Source organism: Podarcis cretensis (assembly GCF_951804945.1).
Source record: "Podarcis cretensis genome assembly, chromosome: 5".
NCBI lineage: Eukaryota > Metazoa > Chordata > Lepidosauria > Squamata > Lacertidae > Podarcis > Podarcis cretensis.
The window spans coordinates 8,367,457-8,389,832 of NC_137174.1; the positions used below are offsets into that span (position 1 = coordinate 8,367,457).

Below are 22,376 nucleotides of genomic sequence, written 5' to 3' on the forward strand. Positions count from 1 at the left end.
TCCTAAATATTTAAAGCATGCTCCCTGTAGACCTGTGGCCATAAGTGCCACAAGACATCTGCCATAGTAGATTAAGGTATGCAAGAAAGGATTTTGCATGGTTTACCTCTAAACCAGCAACCTCCTGAAATTTAGTAAGTTCCACTTTCAGTTCTGAAATCCCTGCCTCTGAATCTGATATCATTATCAAGGTATCATCAGCAAAAAAACTTATGGCCTGTTTTTCATTGCTGATCTTAATTCCTTTAATGTCATAACTGGCGCTTATCTTATATGCTAATGCCTCAGCCACAATTGTAAAGAGGAAGGGGGAAGGAGACAATCCTGCTTCATCACCCTCCTCACTGCAACCACAAGTCCAGCACCTGGACCCTAATTGCAGTGACCAAATGAGAACACATTGTTTTACTAGATCTAAAAACCTCTGACCAAGTCACAATTTTTCTAGCAGTTTAAGAAAAGGGGGCCATTCAAGACTATCAAAGGCCTTGTGGATAACCAACAAGACTCCTGTCCCAGGCCTCAGACAAGCTCTGCACAGGTCTGACCCTGTTTGTTGTTGTCGTTTAGTTGTATCCGACTGTTCATGACAATGCCTGCCTTTCTAAGCACCTATGATCTAGGAGGACCTCCCATGCTCAGGTGTCTCTTGGCTCAAATCCTGATGGACGTGCAGTCCTTGGCCCTGACAATTAAGATTCTGCATGCTGCTCAACACCTCTCTCACTGCATAGCAATAAAAAATGAACTATAAATGTTTTTGGTTGAGAGCAGGTGAGAAAGGTGGAAGTACTCAGTTCAGAACTGTCACTGACTGGGGCCACTGTTTTAGTGGGCTTTGACACCTTCCCTGGGCCTTCTGCCATCACGAACCTTTCTTCTTCCTCCAAGAAGTCTGAAGAGAGCAAAGGATTCATGCATCCATCTTGGTTTACAGCCAAGCCATGTTACAACCAGTCTCTTTGTTTAGCATCTCTGTGTGTGACCAAATAATATAGGTGATTGGTTAGCACAAAAACTACCAGCTAGAGACACTTCCAGATGGTCCCCTCTTGCCTGGATGGAGGTGATGTCACTGGTGAAGATAAGAGAACAGCAGATGTGAGGGCAGTTTTTGTCTTGGGCTGGGCTTACTCCCTCTGTATGCCTAATCTGAATTTACAACTTTGCTCCCAAGCTTCCAAAACTAATGGGGGAGAAAGATCTGTTGGAGTGTTGATGCTGCAACACCTTCCAGCTTATGCCCAGCCTGTATATATGTGTAAATAAAACCATATACAGCACAGTTGCCAATAACCTTCATTCTAAGGAATGCAGACTTGAAATATGCATCCTTGAAATATGTCTGCTTGGACACTGGTGTGCATGTAACAGTACTGTGATTGATCTAGCAAACATTAGTTTGTGATGAAGGTCATAGTCACGTGTAATGCTTAAAACCACTTTCGGGCATCTCTAGTGCTATCTACCCGACCATCTGAATGCTGTTCATACTGAGCAAAAGAAGAAGAAAGGCATGTAAAATGCCAATGAGCTAATGGAGTCTGAACTAACCATGCACAAGACCTCAATAAAGATGCTGGCCCAGGATGCCACAGCTGTAGGCACATATGGGGCTGTGCTGTAAGGCTCTAATCCCATGCACACTTAACCCATGCACTTGTCCTATTGAACAACTTACTTCTGACTAAACATGCAAATGCTCGTGCTATATACTCCTGAAGGATGTATTCCCAACTAACTTTTGCTGGATTGCTCGCATTAAAGGATCATAGAGGGGCAAGGAATCTCAAAGGTCATCTATAGTCCAGCCCCCTGCTTCTGAAGGAAATCCACTAGTATCCCTGCTAGATGGATCAACCTCTGCTTTAAAAAAAACCTCTACTGAATGAGACCTCCTAAGGCAGTCTGTTCCACTGTTGAGCTGCTCATATGACAAGGAAGTTTCAAATCTTTTCGTGTGTGTGTTTGTTGGAATTTGTACCTACAGTGGTGCCCCGCAAGACGAATGCCTCGCAAGACGGAAAACTCGCTAGACGAAAGAGTTTTCTGTTTTGGAGGCACTTCGCAAAACGAATTTCCTATGGGCTTTGCTTCGCAAGACGAAAATGTCTTGCGAGTTCCTGCGGTTTTTTTCCCCTCCCCCCCCCCTTTCTAAGCCGCTAAGCCGCTTATCCGCTAAGCCGCTAATAGCACTAATCCGCTAAGCCGTCAATGGGCTTGCTTCGCAAGACGAAAAAACCGCTAGACGAAGAGACTCACGGAACGGATTCTTTTCGTCTTGCGAGGCACCACTGTATTGGCCTGGGTCTTACCCCTTGGGCCCTTCTAATATTTGAGATGGACATTATACAGTGGTACCTCGGGTTAAGTACTTAATTCGTTCCAGAGGTCCGTACTTAACCTGAAACTGTTCTTAACCTGAAGCACCACTTTAGCTAATGGGGCCTCCTGCTGCTGTACCGCCGGAGCACGATTTCTGTTCTCATCCTGAAGCAAAGTTCTTAACCCGAAACACTATTTCTGGGTTAGCAGAGTCTGTAACCTGAAGCGTATGTAACCCAAGGTCCCACTGTATTGCGTCTCACTCCATGCTTTTCCAGGCTAAACATACCCAACTCCCTTCAAACTTTTCTCCCATGAATCTATAGATAAATACCACCCCATTAAATCACTTAACATTTTTGGTTATCAGTATGCAACTATAGTTATGGATATGGTGATTATCACACAGTGGGCCAGATTCAGCTACTGCAATGAGTCCCACTAGGGTGACAAGGCTTCCTCCCCCTCCCCCAGCCCCTCAACTGCCTTGGGAGGTGGGGGTCAGGAAAACCTTCAGAACAGCATGCTGGCAGAGGAGATGGCAGGTTGTTCTGTCTGGCAAGCAGAGATGCTGATGTAATTATCATAACAGCACAACACTGAACAGAGATGGCTCATGGGGAGTGCGCCTGTTGCAGTTACACCAGGCTCAGAGCTTATGGGATGCCCGAGTAGGATTTGCCACTATTATTCCAATGAAAGGTGAGAGGTGGCGGTGGCAGCAGATTTTGGAGTCATCCATGAAACATGAGATGCCAAGGTCTGCTGCAACTGAATCCCAGTGCATATCTATACCATAGGGTAAAGGTAAAGGGACCCCTGACCATTAGGTCCAGTCGTGGATGACTCTGGGGTTGTGGCGGTCATCTGGTGTACAGCTTCTGGGTCATGTGGCCAGCATGACTAAGCCGCTTCTGGCGAACCAAGAGCAGTGCATGGAAACGCCATTTACCTTCCTGCCGGAGCGGCACCTATTTATCTACTTGCACTTTGACGTGCTTTCAAACTGCTAGGTTGGCAGGAGCAGGGACCGAGCAACGGGAGCTCACCCCGTCACAGGGATTCGAACCGCCGATCTTCTGATCGGCAAGTCCTAGGCTCTGTGGTTTAACGCACAGCACCACCTGTGTCCCAACATCTATACCATGGTTGTACCCTAATTTCAAGAATATTAAATTACTTCATTGGGTGCTACTTTTATATAACTGGTGCTACACAAGAATTGTGTGGCTCTTGTAACTGTCATGTACATATGCAAAAAGAGCTGCTTGACCAATTTGCACAAGGTAAAGGTAAAGGACCCCTGGCAGTTAAGTCCAGTCGCTGATGACTCTGGGGTTGTGGCACTCATCTCACTTTATAGGCCGAGGGAGCCGGCGTTTGTCCGCAGACAGTTTTTCCGGGTCATGACTAAGCCGCTTCTGGTGCAACGGAACACCGAGACCAGAGCAGCACACAGAAATGCTGTTTACCTTCCTGCCGGAGCGTGCTTTCGAACTACTAGGTTGACAGGAGCTGTGACAGAGCAATGGGAGCTCACCCCGTCGCAGGGATTCAACCCGCCAACCTTCTGATCGGCAAGCCCAAGAGGCTTAGTGGTTTAGACCACAGCGCCACCCACGTCCCTCCAATTTGCACAAGCAATCTGCAATTCCAAACCTTGCAGAGTAAACTACATAGTAGTTGTTTAAGAAAAATTGCTCATGGACCCAGAAGTTTAAATCCCAAAGTCTTCTAAACTCTCCTTGGCACTTAAAACTGCAATATTACACACAGCTATTTGGGAATAGGCTACATTAAGCTCAGTAGGGCTTAGTTCTAAGTAACAATGATCAGGATGCATGACCATTGCAACAATGCAGGAGGGGGGCTTGTGTTTGGGGGGGGAGGTAGTTCAACCAACTGCAACCAAATTGGTTATTATCGCCATTGATTTATTCATCACCTTCTAACTTAGATTATAGGCAATCTTATTGTCATAAATCATTTGTCTCATGTCCTTCTTTTGCATTATAAATGTAAAAGCTTGCAACCTTCAAAAAAGGCTGTCACGGAAACCTTGAGTGAAAAACATGTTTTGTTCTTTGTGCTTGATTTTATTTCAATCTGACCACTAACGAGGAGCAACAAAGTATTGGTACACCAATATTGTACAGCATTTTACATTATAATCCTTTTATTTTTAATTCTCTGCATGTACACACACACACACACGTAATTATAAACAGAAACAAATTTTAGCAGAAAGCTTTTATTGAGCAGCAACTATTCTGTTATTTATAAGCCCGTTTCCTCTCTCACAAAGAGACCTTTTGCAGGGTTCCCTCCCCCTCCTGCCTCCCTAACAGCTGCTCTCAATGTTGTATCCTGAGTGATGATGAGGTTCTGAAAGTGTTTTTTTGGAACAGATGGCTAGGAGAGTGCTGGGGAATGTGCCAGCAGAAAGCTGGGGGTGTGCCAAATCCTGCAGTGACTGAGTGCTTTGGGTTCCAGCTCGCGTGCCTTTCCCCTGCCCTCTGCCCTGAGTGGCGCCAGCAGGACTTCCCAACTAGCATTCTGAACATCTGGAGTCTGGGACTGCCAGGAGAGCAAGAGAGGCGGGGGGAGAAGGAGGGGGGGAGGAAAACCCTTCCTGCTCCAGCTCAGCTTCCATCTACTCAACAGTGTTGCTTGCGCACAGAACAACTAAGAAGAACAAAAAAGGAGCACACATGTGGGTACACACAAACACACACACACTTGAAAGTTAACCAGTCGCAGGTCAACAACCTCCCCCAACGGCTAGTCACTGTCACATGCAGAAAACTAAAGCAGCAAGCAATATTGCCTTTCCAGCACTGGAGTCAGAGTGGCTGGGTGCTACAGAGAAGGGAAAGGGCAGCCAAGAAACATCTAGCTTCTCTCTGATTGTGATGCACATGAGATACTTTCCGAGGATCACATTCTGCTCCTTTATTGCTCCATTTCACAAAGAAATTTGGATGCAATTATCAGGATGTTGCTGGGTTTTCAAAAAGGTGACACAAACCATATAGTGTCAAAATGAACCTATTCTAGTAGCAGTTACAGGTAGGTAGCCGTGTTGGTCTGCCATAGTCGAAACAAAACAAAAAAATTCCTTCCAGTAGCACCTTAGAGACCAACTAGAGACCTGCAGGAGTCCTAAGTGAATTTGCCTCACCCTGCATGAAACTATGCAACTATCTCAGGCAGAGTTGGCCATCAAAGCAGTGTGGCCTCCAGGAATATTCCAGCTGGCCTAGGGGAACAATATCCTTTACCTCAGTCCTACAAACAGCAGGGTCAGCTTTGTGGTCAGAATTTTAAGAGCTAAAGATATCCATTGAAGCACAGCAGCTGCGCGTTCAGACTACAAATACAGCAGCTGACTGCTGACAGGAGCCTATTTGTTTGAACGCAGATCACATGGATATTACATTAGTTGCACTGGCTCCCACCTTGTTCCCAGGCTCAGTTCGAGGTGCTGTTCTTTACCTTTACCTTCAAAGCCCAAAATGGTTCTGAGGGGCGCGGGATAGCACCTTCTTGTCTGTGGCCCCTCAAACTGTAAAACTGCTGCAGGAAATACAGCGTACCACCTCACTGTGTGCTTTTATTGGGCTGCAGACAAAAGCACTTTAGTTTACGTGTGCATTTTTTGGAAATGCTTGCAAATTCTGACTGCTCAGGTTTGTTGATCTGGCTGGTTGTTTTTCGCATTTATTACTGCTGGTGACCAGTTGCTTATTAACTTGTTATAACAGTCCGAGTGCTATTTTACATTGTTTTGTACTGCAAGCTCCCCTGAGGGTTCAAAGAGGATGAAAAGTGTGAGGTCAATAATTCCAGTAACGTTTTTGATATGCTCTGGCAAGAAAGCGAGGACAAAGCTCAGTGGCAGAGCAGATATTTTTCATCTACAAGGTCCCAAGTATGAGCCCCAGTGTCTCCAGATAAGCCTGGGAAGGACATATGCCTGGGAACAACCTGGAGAGCTGGTGCCATTCATAGATTATACTGAGCCGATGTACCAAGGGGCAGACTTAGTACAAGGTAGCCTCCTATGTTACCAGGAAAGAGCCACATTTTATTTAGTCTACTTTATCAATGATCTGCTTCTTCTCAGCCATCATTCCTGCTGTAAGAGAAGTTCTTGTGTGTGCTGTGAGAGATAAAGCAAATGTAATAGTGGAAGTCTCCCATAATCCTCAAAAGCTGCATCTCTGCACAGTTTACCTTGCCTCCTACGCACCGGCCTCCCCCAAGAGTAAGTAGATAATCTGGTGGCAGGAACTGCGATTGGAAATTTTCAGCTACCCCCATGAATTTCCCTGCACTCAGAGGAAGCTGGATGCCACACAGTTAATTAACCAGGATTTGTGTCCTGTCCTGAGAGATGAGCCACCAAAACCAGCAACTTTTTCTAGGAGCAGACAATGCTTATTTTTAAATCATCGGAAGTAAACTTTTTTTTCTGAGCATAAGAGTGAAGTGAGCCTCTGATTTAAATCAGAAACATAGGATCCGTCTTGTTCTGCCTCTACAGCTGGAGGCATTATGCCTCTGAAGAAGTGTTGCTGGCAATCACAAGTGGGGACAGTTCCTGTTTGTGGGCTTCTGGTTGGCCGCTGTAAGAATCAGTGTTAGAAACTGAGATAGGAAAGATAGGAGCCAAATGGCACCTTAAAACCTAGGTTAGGGGCACAACAACTGAATGTCTAGGCGTGCTTCTTTATAACAAGAATACAAAGCTGAAAATGAACAGCAGCTAAAATATTGCGTTCATTTTTCGCATGGTCTAGTCCTTCCCCTGCCCACCCCCCCTAATATTCTTAAGAGGGTCTCTTCTCCAGTCTTCAGAGTAGCTGGAAGTGGAGAGGCAGAAAAAGGTCCTCCTTTCCTTCCACTCTGCAGTTTTAATCTGAAATCTTAGGCACCCAGAGCTCAGACACTGCTCGCGCTAATGAAATTCCCTGTCGCAAAATGCGCCTAGAACAATGGGAGTTTCGAACACTGGTAAGAATAGGATGCTGGAATTGATGGCCTTTGGTCTAATCCTTCATAGTTCTTATGTTCAATTTTCTCCTACGGGGGGGGGGGGGGGGGCGGGCAGCAAGCTTGTCAAAGTTGACTGAATGATGGCCCTCTAAGAGAGAGAAGCATAAAAAGACATACCTTTTTTAGTAGCTTATTAAACTCCTTATTTTTTAATTCACAAACTACCTCCAGCACTCAAGTAAACATTCACAAATACTGAACTCACCCATAGAGCTCAACATTTTAGCACTGGAAGAAGTGAAAGATGGAGCACAACATTTATCCACGATTTCCTGCTGTAATAGCAAAATGGAATGGGGATGGGAAACAGTATTTCCATGCTAGGAACATCATATTGATGATCGAACACAAAGGTTATACACAAGCCGGTAAATGTAACATCTGGAGCCTCTGCCTGCCAGAACAAGCTCCAACCAGCTGCATCTGGGGAGTGTGAAAAGCTTGCCCGCAGTGGAAAAATGGAACAAGTCTGAAAGTGACACAGGGAGGGAGAAAGAGGGAGCAGACTTTAGTGTTGCATACTGCAGTCAGGTGGGCTTGCTGGAGACTGATTATATTGGCTCACTGAATCTTTCAATTCACAATCAAATAATTTCCTATGGCTACTTAGTGAACAGCAGGCTAAAAACACACCACACAGAAAGCATGTTAGTTTCCAGGTGGAAAAGAGAGGGTTTGTTTAAATAATCAAACTGTAGGACTAAGTCTCTCAGCCAGTACAGAAATGCTGTTGTACAATCAAAGATAAAATGGATAGATATCACACCTCTTTAACAGGGCTTTACAACTAACATGGACAGCGGACACAGATTACATATATAAAAGATGAAGCTCCTTTTAAATTATATATTTAGAGACAGGAACATAGGAAGCTGCCTTATATGGAGACAGCCCATTGGTCCGTCTAACTCAGCATTGTCATTGTTAAGTTGTGGGTGAACATATCAGACGACACAGCGATTCTTCAAACAGCTCTTGTTTATTCACAGGCCAGAACAGAACTGAACTGAAGGGTTCAGCCAGCCTGCTTATATAGAGCTCCACTACAATGCAACGGTAACCATTTTCTGTAACTATCCAATCACTGAACGTCACTTTCAATCCCGTATTTGCATATGTGGACCTGAGTGAAAACTATCTACAGTATCCTCCTGCTGGCCCAGGGTGAGAACTTCAGTACATAACAGTCAACATGGACTGGCCAAGGCTCTTTAGTGTCTCGGATGGGAATCTTTGCCACGCAGCCTGTGGCTGCTGGGGGTTAAACCTTCTGCAAGCAAAGCATGCACTCTGCCACTGAGCTACAGCCCTTCCCAGGCCACCCTTTATTTTTGAAAAATGCATTGTATCTAAAGGTCCATACAAAGATGCAGCTGGGTGACAAAAGGGATTTGCAAGCACTGCTGATCAGCCGATCGGTGGCATCTGCAAAGCCTGTTCAAAACCTCTGCAGAGAGCTGCACCTGGCACTTTGAAATTAGGGTGTGAAAATGTCATCCACAGTGCAGGGACGTAGCTAGCTGTTCTGGCACCCGGAGCGGTGTGGGCGGGGTGATCTGCCTATGGGGGCACCATGGCAATCTGTGCATGGAGTCTGCCTGGCGGACGCAAGCCCCACGCTGCCGTGGAGAGACATGCAGGCTAGGCCCCGTGGTAGATGCTGCCCCCCCCCCGCGGCGTGCCATTTTGTCACCCCTTCAGGGATGACACCCGGGGCGGGGCGGGCCACACACCCCTCCCTATGCTCCTGCCACAGAGTGCTTCAACCTGCACGGTTTAATTTTAAACCTGACATCAAGTTTCATCCATATAGTTTAAAATTCACCTATCGAACTTGGCCCATCAGGGAGAGAAGTATCCAGCTTGCTCTCTTGATCCAAGCCCCTTCCCCTAAATTTATGGGGTAAATTCATTTTTTGACCTAACTTCGCTGTGAAAAAAGGCTGTTGCACCTGCCTGCAAATCAATGCTGATTCTGCTATTGGCTTACCCCATATGTACATTTATTCAATTCAGCCAGGCATGTCCAAAGTCCATTCCGAGGGCCTAATCTGGCCTGCCTGTCGATTTTATCCGGCCCCTGTGGCAGTGTATGTCCTGGGGTAAAATCCTTTAAAAAGCTCAACTTTGGTCGGCCCTTACACATGTTCACTTCATTAAATCTGGCCCTCTTTGAAAAAAGTTTGGGCACCCCAAAAGCTTTTTCTTTTCTTCTTTTCCCATTTTTTCAAAGCTAACAAATTGCTCCAGGGGAGGCAACTTTGTGATGTCACAGAGGTGAACCGCCAGTGATCCGTGTGCTTGACTACGGCTGCAAATGTACAGAACAAAGTTTCTGGCCCTGATCCTAATTTACATTCCCTCCACAATCCTCTGATTTAGCCATGCTGATCTACCAATAAGTCTCTGATGGAGAAGAATGGGGTTGTATTGCTGTGTCTATTTATAAACTACATTTTAATGAAATGATTGCTAGGATAAACAGAAATCACATTGTTCTGCGGAGTAGGTAACTCTTAAGAGTCAAGAAGTATCCCTCAAGCTTAGCTATCCATTTGCCCATTAAAACCCAGCTGATTTATTACCCTGCATGCAACCGAGTCTGAAATGCAGACAGGAAGTTCACTCGTAGTTTACGGATCTCTTTTTGTCATAAAACCCTGAGCAAAGGCATCAATCTCTCTTCTAATTTATCCATGTCACTTTCTGGGCGGAAAACTGATGGAAGACTTGGTTTCCTCCTTAGCATAGTTTGATGAAGATTTCAACTAATTGACTAAGGGTTTTAAGTTAACCTAAAGGAATGCAGTGCATGACAGGTTTCTTGTTTATCTTTAATATTGGCATTTGCACCTCTCTTTTAAGTGTCTGTTCACATGGCAAAGCTGTGTAGTAGTTAGCCTAGTGTCAGGCTAGGAGAGATCTCCATTCAAATCCCCTTTCACCAATGAAACTCACTGGGTAATTCTGGGCCAGTCATTCCTGCCAGCATTATCTGTCTCAGGGGGTTGTTACGAGAATGAAAATGGAATAAGGATGCAGCCTTAAGCTCCTGGTATAAAAGGCGGGATATCAATATTTCTAAAAGCCTCCAGATGATTGCTTGATACTTCCCAGCATGCTATTACAGAACTGTGCCATATGTCTGGGCAAACCAGTTCACGCATTGTGTGTTTTTAGATCCCTGTGAGAGTCCCATAAATAATCGGTAAAGGTAAAGGGACCCCAACCGTTAGGTCCAGTAGTGGACGACTCTGGGGTTGCGATGCTCATCTCCCTTTACTGGCCGAGGGAGCCAGCGTTTGTCCTCAGACAGCTTCCGGGTCATGTGGCCAGCATGACTAAGCCGCTTCTGGTGAACGGCACAGAAATGCCGTTTACCTTCCCACCAGAGTGGTACCTATTTATCTACTTGCACTTTGGCGTGCTTTCGAACTGCTAGGTTGGCAGGAGCTGGGACCGAGCAACATGAGCTCACCCCATCGCGGGGATTCGAACCACCAACCTTCTGATTGGCAAGCCCTAGGCTCTGTGGTTTAGACCACAGCGCCACCCACATCCCCATATAAATCATATGGGTGCACAAAAAGGCAAGCATAAGATAGCTCCAGGATGATAGACAAAAGCGTGGGGAGAGCCAGTGGGAAAGCCTTCTTGTCAGAAGGGGGAAATGCTAATTCAAGATTACAACCTGCTAATTCAGGGGCCAACACAACATGTCAGCACTCGGAGGGTAAAGAAGCAGTTCTGACAAGCCTGGATTCTGCTTTGGATGTCCATACTAGACAGGCTGGTGCCACTTCTGATTTTTTTTTGGGGGGGGGGCACATTAAATGGATTTTCTGTAGTCTGATAAAAGCTGGGACAACATTTTGATGACCCCTTGGTTTGGAAGTCATTCTCATGGCCTCCTGCATGGGAGCACACTCTCTGTTCATGGGGGTGAAGGTGTTGATATTTCTAAGTGGCGACACCAGAGCACTCAGTCCATGTGAGCTTCACTCACCATAAAACTTTAGCTTTCCCTTTCAAGCCCTGCGTATTTATTACCGCACAGCCTAAATTACACTAATTGCCCTCTGTTTGCTGCTATTCCAACAGAAAGAAGTTACAAAAACTAGTCATTCTGAAGATAAGGCAAGGCCACAGTGGGGCTCCTTAATCCTCAAGAGGCAGAACCCACAATTCTTTCTCACTGCCTCCAACCTTCTCAGGGGCCATGGAAGTGAGAACAGCAGCCCAACCTGGGGTGTGTGTTTGTGTGCAGTTTGAAGCCCTTGCAAATACGCAACGTTGCGATACTCTCAAGCCAATCAGGTGTTCAAGTCTCAGTAAGGGGAATGGGGTGGTGTTAAAAACTGCAGTTCCACCACTGGCGGTGAGGGTTGGTTCAGAGAGAGATTAATGACCTTGTCTTGTTGCCTTTTGCTCCCCTCCTCAGAGATTACATTAAACAACACTGAAAAACATAGTTGAATAACTGTGTTTTATGGTTTGCAAATAGTGTCCTAGAGATGGCTGTTTTCAGGGAATACAGCAGCATAGCTTCATCAATATTACTCTTGTATTCAAACATAGAAAGGAATGCAAGTGAAGCATGTAAATAAACTTCCATTAGAACGTAAATAAAAAGGTGAAAGGATGCAGAAGACTGGAGAAAGGCATAAGCGTAGACAACCAACAGCAAAAAGAACCAGCAAATGTTGGTAAGACTAAAGAGGTTACACATCCATTTATAACTGGCTGTCATTTTATCCTCCCGAAACATACCTTCCTTTTTTTAGACCTCCCTTCCGCTTGTAAGGTCCTAGTGCACTGCTCCACACATTCCGAGAAGCTCATGTTACTGTGGTCGGCACTGTAATCCAGGTTGGCTAGTCTAGCCAAGGAGAGTATATAGTTACATGCTATCCTCAGGATGGCCAGTTTGGATAGCTTCTGTCCATAGGAATAGCAGGGAACCTAGAAAGACCAAGAAGAGCAAATTAGGGCGGATCATCAAAACTCAACACTTGAAAGGCTATCAGGTACACCTGTTTGCTCCTGTTTCATCTTGCGAAATATCGATGGGCATGCAACAACTGCAGATGTGAAACTGTAACATTACCATAGATAGCAATAATAAAACCTCAGATGTCGAACCTCTGTGTTATACAACATGCAGCTGTTGGTAAATAAATAAATAAATAAATAATAATCAAATTTCTTGCTCCTTTTATTTGCAAAGGGGTAACAATCCTATTCTTGCTATTTTCCTGGAGAACAACTACCACTTGTTATATAGGACAAACATTACATGTATAAATAAATAGTCAGATGTTGCATATTCTATTGAATGTATGGAACTCAAGCTACTGTCCATGCATAAACCTCAGATGGGACTGCTATAGAAACCATTGATTGACCTACATCATTCCAGGCTTGCAGCTGTAGACATCTGCCAACTGCTACAGATGCTACCATGGTGAAGCCACGAGATCAACCTAAATGTGTTGATGCCACTGCGTGATCAAAAACAACAGCCACAGCAGTTCTCAAGCACTTCTTTCAGAAGTCTGCATAACTGACCGAGGGAGGCAACAGGGCAAAAGAAATAAAGTGAAAAGCAAAATCTCTCAGACAACTTTCAGCTCTCCCCAGACCTGTTGTCTGTCTCTGTGCACATTAACCTGGGAGTAAACACAATAATATGATCATTTGCAGCTAAGTTGCATAATAGCTGGGTTATACAAGATGATGCTTTAGGTTTCTTAAGTAGATTTCACATAAACGTTGATGGTGTTACTGCTGCTTGAAGGTGTCGAAGTGGCTACTCTCGTTCCTTTCCCTGACCATAGCCAATTTCATTTCCTAACGCCACCATAGCTAGCTCACAGGTGTGTTCAGGTGGAGTCCCTTGAAGTCTTCCCATTGTTCAGGGTTTCTGGGGTCTTCACCAGAAGTCTAGACTGTGACTTGTTTCCTCAACTCCACTGTTACTGTGGCCTCAGCTCTACCAAAGACTGTTACTGGAGTCCTCTCCCGCAAGCATTCGCAGCTTTCAGGTTGGCTACTCAGTCTTCATGAGCTGCCAGCCTCTGCTGCTTCCGACTCTTCCTCTCCAGGCTTCTTCGTGCCTCTTCAGAGTTCTTCAAGGCTTGCCTGCCTGACCCTCATAACTGTCCTGAGCTTGGCTTGTATTCCCACCAGCTTGTTCTGAAGGAATTCCAAGTCTCCATTGGCCTATAATGATGGACTGATACAAATGACCACCTTTGCTCTGTACATAAAAGGCAAAATTTTGAACGTACACAGCTGCACCCTTAACAACAGTGACTATCACAGATTAACTGCCACTTGGAGGATTGCTGTGTACATTTGTGTTTCTCAAACAGTGGGCAGTGGGCCTCAGTGCTAAAGCCTGCCCAGAGCCTCCTCACTTGCCTGCCCCAATTCCTAACCATGTCCAGTGTCAACACAAGCAACTACTTGCATGCTGAGTAAAGGTGTCTTGGGGAAAGATGTTCAGAGGGGGAGAAAGTGTGGGAATCAGACTCTAGTTCCCATTTGCAGAGGAAGACAGCCCTGGGTCCTTTGACCCTTCAATTAGTTCTTTTTTCTCCTCCGATAAAAACCATGCAACACAGTCTCTTTTAAAGTTTAAAGAACAAATAACTTACTTAGTGTACTTGCAGTTGCAGATTAAAAATACCATGCAGGTAGACGATACTTAAGTCGCAAAAACATCTTACATAGATTTGTACCTAAGACTGGCATTTACAGACTGGCTGGTACTCTGAGGCAGACAGTGGCACAACATTGGAAGAGTTTGGATTTGACATCCCACTTTATCACTACCCAAAGGAGTCTCAAAGCAGCTAACATTCTCCTTTCCCTTCCTCCCCACAACAAACACTCTGTGAGGTGAGTGGGGCTGAGAGACTTCAAAGAAGTGTGACTAGCCCAAGGTCACCCAGCAGCTGCATGTGGAGGAGCGGGGAATCGAACCCAGTTCACCAGATTACGAGTCTACCGCTCTTAACCACTACACCACACTGGCTCTAACATAACATACCTGCTGACCTTAACTGTTAAGACTGTTAACTGGCACAACTGTACCAATTGCCATAGCTGCCACAGAGCGTAAGACACCACAGAGTTCGACAGCTCTTCACATGTGCATTTTGGATGCTAGCATCCCACAGAAAGGAGGACCAAAGGAAGTGTTGAAGGAGATTAGAAAGTGAGATTCAAGGTTAGTATTTATTAACAACAAATGAACTCATAAGCTGGGAATGAATATGAAAGATGCTACAGGAGGAATAAGTGAATGTAAAAGGACCAGGGAGGAGGAAAACTGGTACATGGGCGTATCTGGGGGGAGCAGCTGTCCCCCCGCATCAAGTAAATAAATAAAAAATACTTAACTAACTGACCAACTGTGTCACAGATAACTTGGTTCTGCTCCTCTAGCATAAAAAGTAATTATTATTACTTTTTCTTGTGAGTTTTTCTTTATACTGGGAGGGAGTAATTCAGAGCAGTGAAGAGATACTTAACCTGTTCCTACCTGGTGGGTGTTGGTTTTTTACTGCAGGTTTCCTTTGAAAGTAATTTCCCCCTCCAGGGGCCCAGATGAATGAATGGGAGAGCAGACACACATCTGGAACCCTGTGGGGAAGACGTAGGTTGGACAATGGTATATCAAGTGGGAAAGTGACCACAGGGGAAGAATTAAGCATTCCCTGCTGCCAAAGCTTCTCTGTTCCATACTGGTCTGCTACTGATTGTTTTTTGGGTGGGTGGGGAAGCTTTTTCAGGGAGAGTTACATATCTGAATAAGTAACATCTAGTTCAGCTCTCCGAATTTCCTCCTTTGGAGACGAATTAAATCAAGTCTTTGAAGCTTACTCTACATGAGTTTCTTACAGAAGATTTGAAACACATGGTTTGCATTTCCCCCCCTACATAGACATGTTATCTGTGCAGGAAATTCACCATATCTAAAAATTTTAAGGAACCCACAAAGTAGGTATGCTGAAAATACTCAAAGGGGTGGGGTTGGGGAGCATGCAGCAATGTGCATAACGTTATTGTTCTGCAAATGAAGTCTTCCAAAACAAATCTTGGCTTCCAACACAAATCTTGGTTTATCTGGAGAGAAACAAACCATGAACATTTGTTTGCATATGATGCTAAGCTTAGACTTATGGTTTGTTGCTCCTGGCTTGAAGTGCAAAGCAAAACATGAGGAGTTCAGCAGCATGCAGTCGCACACTGTAAGCCATGTTCACAGTAAGCCATGGTTTTGGGCAGGAATGGAGAACCTCAAATCCAGGGGCCAAAACTGCCTCCCCCCAGTTTATCTTGATATGGCACTTGGAACTCTTCCCACACCACACTTCTCACAGGCCCTGCTTCTCACCCTGCTCTTGAACTCTTGCTTCTCTAGATGGAAGATAGAGAGGGGAGTGTCAGCGGATGCGGACACTTGCCCATTGTGCAAAAGTAAAATGTGCGCTTGGTGACTCCGTCCACCGCTGGCCCATGGCCTGCAAAGATTGCACAGAAGGGAATGTGACCTCCCCAGACTGAAGAAGCTTCTCCATCCCTTGTTTATGACTTTCCATGATGCGTAAATTTGGTTAGTACCCTATTTTTCGCTCTATAAGACGCACCAGACCACAAGACGCACCTAGTTTTTGGAGGAGGAAAACAAGAAAAGAATATTCTGAATCTCAGAAGCCAGAATAGCAAGAGGGATCGCTGCGTAGTGAAAGCAGCAATCCCTCTTGCTGTGGCGGCTTCTGTGATAGCTGCGCAGCCTGCATTTGCTCCATAAGACGCACACACATTTCCCCTTACTTTTTAGGAGGGAAAAAGTGAGTCTTATAGAGCAAAAAATACGGTATGTCCCTTCCAGCCAGCAACATCAACAGTTTATCAAACTGTATGGAATATTCCTTCTGCTACAGGGGATGGAGAAAATCACTTGACAGGCATGGACAAAGAGACAGGGCTAGAGTTTTGTGGCAATTTTATCATAATCTGCTTTAATTGGTAAGTAAGATCATGGCCACTGGCCCCATCACCTCCTGGCAAATAGAAGGGGAAGAAATGGAGGCGGTGAGAGATTTTACTTTCTTGGGCTCCATGATCACTGCAGATGGTGACAGCCGCCACGGAATTAAAAGACGCCTGCTTCTTGGGAGAAAAGCAATGACAAACCTAGACAGCATCTTAAAAAGCAGAGACATCACCTTGCCAACAAAGGTCCGTATAGTAAAAGCTATGGTTTTCCCAGTAGTGATGTATGGAAGTGAGAGCTGGACCATAAAGAAGGCTGATTGCCGAAGAATTGATGCTTTTGAATTCTGGTGCTGGAGGAGACTCTTGAGAGTCCCATGGACTGCAAGAAGATCAAACCTATCCATTCTTAAGGAAATCAGCCCTGAGCGCTCACTGGAAGGACAGATCCTGAAGCTGAGGCTCCAATACTTTGGCCACCTCATGAGAAGAGAAGACTCCCTGGAAAAGACCCTGATGTTGGGAAAGATGGAGGGCACAAGGAGAAGGGGACGACAGAGAACGAGATGGTTGGACAGTGTTCTTGAAGCTACCAGCATGAGTTTGACCAAAGTGCGGGAGGCAGTGGAAGACAGGAGGGCCTGGCGTACTCTGGTCCATGGGGTCACGATGAGTCGGACACGACTAAAGGACTAAACAACAACAACAACAACAACAACAAGTTGTCACAGAAAAAAAAATCAGTCACAACATCAAAATCCCATGCTGAGCTTCTGCTCTTTCTGGAGAGCCTCTCTTATGCAGAGCAGGGAACCTGTGGCTCTTAGGATGTTGTCTGACCACAACTCCCATTATTCCCAAACACTGGCCAAGCTAGCAAGGTCCCATGGGAGCTGCCGCTCAACAACATTTGGAGGGCAATCTTCTAGCAACTTCAGAATTGACTCTGCAGAGTCAAAATAGGTAAGAGGTATATTAAACTGTTGAAAGAATATGCAAGATTTGAAGCTACAGAAACAGTAGTAGAAAGGAGAGGTAATTTGTGCTCAGTTATGAATACAGCAAAGCAACATCCATACACATGTAAATTCTTCCAAGAAAATAGCTAGACCACAAACCATTTAGCACATCAAAAGCTGTACTTAAGTCAGTAGGGTATTAATTACTGTTGTAACAAGCCAAGATTCCTGTTCAGCTCATTGTTCTTGGTTTTTCACAAGGTTTATACACAGGGTTGTTTATAAAGTCCTTGATGTGATTAAAACATTGAAATGTTACTAAACTGAGATAAAGCAGGCGTTCTACTTACTATATTAGGTTGTTTAACCGCTTTTTCTGTTGATGCAACAAAAGCTTAATTCTGATGTGGCTGAAGGTGAACATCTGCCATATTACACAACAAGAAGTAAGATGTGTTTCAACCTTTGCAAAATAGAACTGAGTGATGGCTCTACTTAGATGTTATGGGGGCTGTATAGCCGTAGCCAAGCCAGATCTTTCCCAAGATGTCTCCTTTTTGGACAGGGACTGCCTTCAAAGGCAACATTAGCCCCTTCCCACAACTAATCTCCTTCAGTCATTCTCCTGTCACACACACAAAAAAAAAACAGTTGTGTGAGGGCAAGTGTGGGGCTACACTAACTTGCCCCTCATCTCCCATTCACATGAAGCACAGAACCTCCTTGTTGTGGGGGGGGGGGTAGGCTTTTCTGTCATCCCAGTACTGAGCATCAACTGATGTGTGTGTGTGGGGGGTTCTATCCTGCTTGGTTGCTATCTAGCCCACCCCTGCTGGCCAACTTTGCCAGATGAGCACGTCCACCCACCTGCCAATCATCACCTGATGTCATTGTGATAGCTGATAACACAAAGTTGTCAGAATTAGTCCACAGGGGAAGACAAAGTTTTGGCCTGCTGGGCCACAGAGGTTCCTCATCTTTAATTTAATACTTAGGATGGTGGGCAAAAGTCCCCAGACCAACAGTCCATGTCAATCTTCAGGAACCAACTTTCAAGTAAAGACTGAAACCATCATAGCATAGTGTTCCTAAGTCAGTTTTTGCCATGCAGTTTTTGCAGCTTTTCAGAGTGCTTCAATCTGAATAAAGAGAAGTCGGCCGTGGCTGGCACTAAAAAGCTAGTGCCAACGATACTGCCAAATTGCTGCGGCACATCTGCAACTATTTCCAGAATGCTCATTCTGTAAAAGGTAAAGGGACCCCTGACCATTAGGTCCAGTCGTGACTGACTCTGGGGTTGCGGCGCTCATCTCGCTTTATTGGCTGAGGGGGCCGGCGTACAGTTTCCGGGTCATGTGGCCAGCATGACTAAGCCGCTTCTGGTGAACCAGAGCAGCGCACGGAAATGCCGTTTACCTTCCCGCCGGAGTGGTACCTATTTATCTACTTGTACTTTGACATGCTTTTGAACTGCTAGGTTGGCAGGAGCAGAGACCGAGCAACAGGAGCTCACCCTGTCATGGGGATTCGAACCGCCAACCTTCTGATCAGCAAGTCCTAAGCTCTGTGGTTTACACCACAGTGCCACCCGCGTCTCTCAACCACTGACTTAGGGAGAAGCATTCAAGCAGTAATCATCTTCATGACAACCAATCAGTCTTCTTAGCAAAATGATTGTGCATGTGCCATGTCCAAGCAGATAAAAGCAGATAAAGTAGAGGGAACAGGCAAGCCTGTTGTCTGAATGAGCATTCATCTACTGATATACTAGGGAAATTTGCAACTTTCAGCTGCAGCGGGGTTCTTTCCCTGTAAGAATTTGCTGTTCTTCACTGCTGAAGTTTGTCTTTGCCAAAGCCTATACACCACAGTATAGGTACTGACTACAGACAGAATGATAATGTTCTTGGCTCCTTTTTCCTTACACTTCCTTCCAATATATCCACATATATATTTGTATCCACACTTCACACAGAGCCAAGCATAACATATGACCAAAGTTTGCAAAAGACTTTGCAAAAAACCACTAAACAGCAATTCCCTCCCCCCCCCCCCACAAAGGCTCACTGCTTTTAGACAATTTAAATTAAGAAGGGAGGGAGACAGGGAGAGAGATAGGGAGGAGGAACTTAAGTCTTTTTGAGGTTCACAGGAAGAAGGTATACCCTTTTCAAGAGTATGGGTCTAAGACCAGCAGGTTAAACTTCAGGACAGCTTGGTGACCTTTATGAACTTGAGTCATACTACTCTCTCAGACAGTGTTCATTCAGAAAAGTTTACTATGTGATTTTCTGTCTTTCATATTGTGTCTTAAATAGGAACAAAGGATACCAATTTTGCCTTGGGATTTATTTCTTGTTTAGGCTTGTGGCTGGGTCTTTCTCTGGAAGCTCAAATATGGTTTACATTGAGGGTGAAAAACCTGCAGCTCTCTAGGCATTGGACATCCAATTCCCATCAACCCCAGCCTGCGTGACCAAAGATGATGGGTACTGTAGTCCAATGACACCAGGAGGCCACAGGTTGCCCATCCATGCCTTGAATGAAGCTTAATTCCAGAAATCTCCACCAAGGTACAGGATCATAATTTCAGAGCTTCAAAAATGCTGCAGAATCAGGTGCTCCGAAAGTCCCGGTGCTGAATGCAATTTATCAAGCCACTTCCTCCTATGGGAGATGAGATAGCAAGGCTGGTCACTTGAGTGTTCAGTAAGGCATTGATGCCCATAAGCAAGCATAATACAATGTCCCATCAGAGATCCTACTTTTCAAAGGGACATGAATTCTCACTCTTGCAATCAGTGTTAAAGGTAAAGGGACCCCTGACCATTAGGTCCAGTCGTGGCCGACTCTGGGGTTGCGGTGCTCATCTTGCTTTATTGGCCGAGGGAGCTGGCGTACAGCTTCCGGGTCATGTGGCCAGCATGACTAAGCTGCTTCTGGCGAACCAGAGCAGCGCACGGAAACGCCGTTTGCCTTCCCGCTGGAGTGGTACCTATTTATCTACTTGCACTGGCGTGCTTTCGAACTGCTAGGTGGGCAGGAGCAGGGACCGAGCAACGGGAGCTCACCCCTTCGCGGGGATTCGAACCGCCGAACTTCTGATCGGCAAGCCCTAGGCTCCGTGGTTTAACCCACAGCGCCACCCGTGTCCCTTGCAGCAATCAGTGTTAGGCAACAGCTAAAGTATTTTGACAGAAAAAGTCAATACAAATGTTCCTCATCCTCAGCAGTTATGCTAACTTTTACCTATCTGCTGAGAAGTAGAAAAATAGAATCACAGGACTGATTGGAAGGAACCCTGAGGGTCATCAAGTCCAACCCCCTGCAATGCAGAAATCTCAACTAAATCATCCATGACATGTGGCCATCCAACCTCTGCTTAAAAACCTCAAAGGAGGGAGAGTCCACCACCTCCCGAGGGAGTCCATTGCACTGTTGAACAGCTCTTGCTGCCAGAAAGTTCATTCTGATGTTTAGTCCAATCTCCTTTCTTGTAACTTGAATCCATTGGCTTGGGTTCTACCCTTCAGAGAAAGGCGAAACAAGCTTACTCCACCTTCCATTTGGCAGCCATTTAGATATTTGAAGATGGCTCTCACATCTCCTTTTAGTCTCCTCTTTATCAAGCTTGTTGTTGTTGTTTAGTCGTTTAGTCGTGTCCGACTCTTGTTGATCCCCTGGACCAGAGCACGCCAGGCACTCCTGTCTTCCACTGCCTCCCGCAATTTGGTCAAACTCATGCTGGTGGCTTCGAGAACACTATCCAACCATCTTGTCCTCTGTCGTCCCCTTCTCCTTGTGCCCTCCATCTTTCCCAACATCAGGGTCTTCTCCAGGGAGTCTTCTCTTCTCATGAGGTGGCCAAAGTATTGGAGCCTCAGCTTCGGGATCTGTCCTTCCAGTGAGCACTCAGGGCTGATTTCCTTCAGAATGGAGAGGTTTGATCTTCTTGCAGTCCATGGGACTCTCAAGAGTCTCCTCCAGCACCATAATTCAAAAGCATCAATTCTTCAGCGATCAGCCTTCTTTATGGTCCAGCTTTCACTTCCATACATCACTACTGGGAAAACCCTTTATCAAGCTAAACATACCCAACTCCTTCAACTGTTCCTCATAAGGCTCGGTTTCCACACCCTTGATCATCTTTGCATGCGTTCCAGTTTGTGAATATCCTTCTTGGATTGTGGTGCCCAGAACTGTGCACATGACTCCAGCTGGGGTCTGACCAAGGCAGAATAGCAGTAAATTTCGATCACAGCCTTCCTTTTGGTCATGTTTGGATTTTAATAACTTAATGTGGTGACTGGACATGACATTTGTGGTCTTTGACCAGGCAGTGAGTACCACTTCAAATGCTATCCAAAGTGTTGGAAAGCCTCTTTCTTATTTAGGATCTTCATTTTAACTTGAGGATCCCATCCAAGAGGGAATGGAAATCTGTTTTCTGGTGTCAAGAGGCTCTTATAAACAGAAAATTTGACTGAAATTCAATGTATGCAGATTAGTCTTACATTTTTTTTTCTTTGCTTTTAACTTGTGTTTCTATCTTTTCATTATGCTATTGTCTGGTTTTCTGTTTCTATATTGTACACCACTGTGATATTTCTAATCACATGGTGGTACATCAATATTTTTTTAAATAAATAAAACTCCCGTCAGCCCCAGGGAGTGTGGCTGTTTTGAACTAAACTTCCCCATCAACTCTAGCACAGTACAGGAGCTGTAGTCCAAAATACCAGGTTTTTAATGTCCACATGAGCTCTGTTTTTGTGGCACAAGTCACAAAAATGCAATTAATGAACAATACGGATACGGATATTAAGCCTTGGCCATTGTCTGCGAGGGCTGGTAGGAGTTGGTGTCAAAAGAAGTGCAACAGCCTGGTTCTAAACAATACTTTATTAAAACTGTGTGGGAGACAAGCAGAGGGAACAAGCTTGTTTTCTCCTGCTCTGGAGGGTAGGATGGCTTCAAATTACAATAAAGGAGATTCTGAAGAAACATCAGGAAGAACTTTCTGACAGT

At 45.2% G+C, this 22,376-nt stretch overlaps 1 protein-coding gene across 1 annotated transcript in view; it reads right to left on the bottom strand.

The window, feature by feature from the left end:
- ATOH8 (atonal bHLH transcription factor 8) overlaps positions 1-22,376 on the bottom strand; it is a 34,406-nt gene that overhangs the window by 8,451 nt on the left and 3,579 nt on the right. The window contains exon 2 of the mRNA XM_079975494.1: positions 12,154-12,345. Coding sequence (XP_079831620.1) covers positions 12,154-12,345 — 192 coding nt within the window. The remainder of the gene's footprint in view (positions 1-12,153; positions 12,346-22,376) is intronic.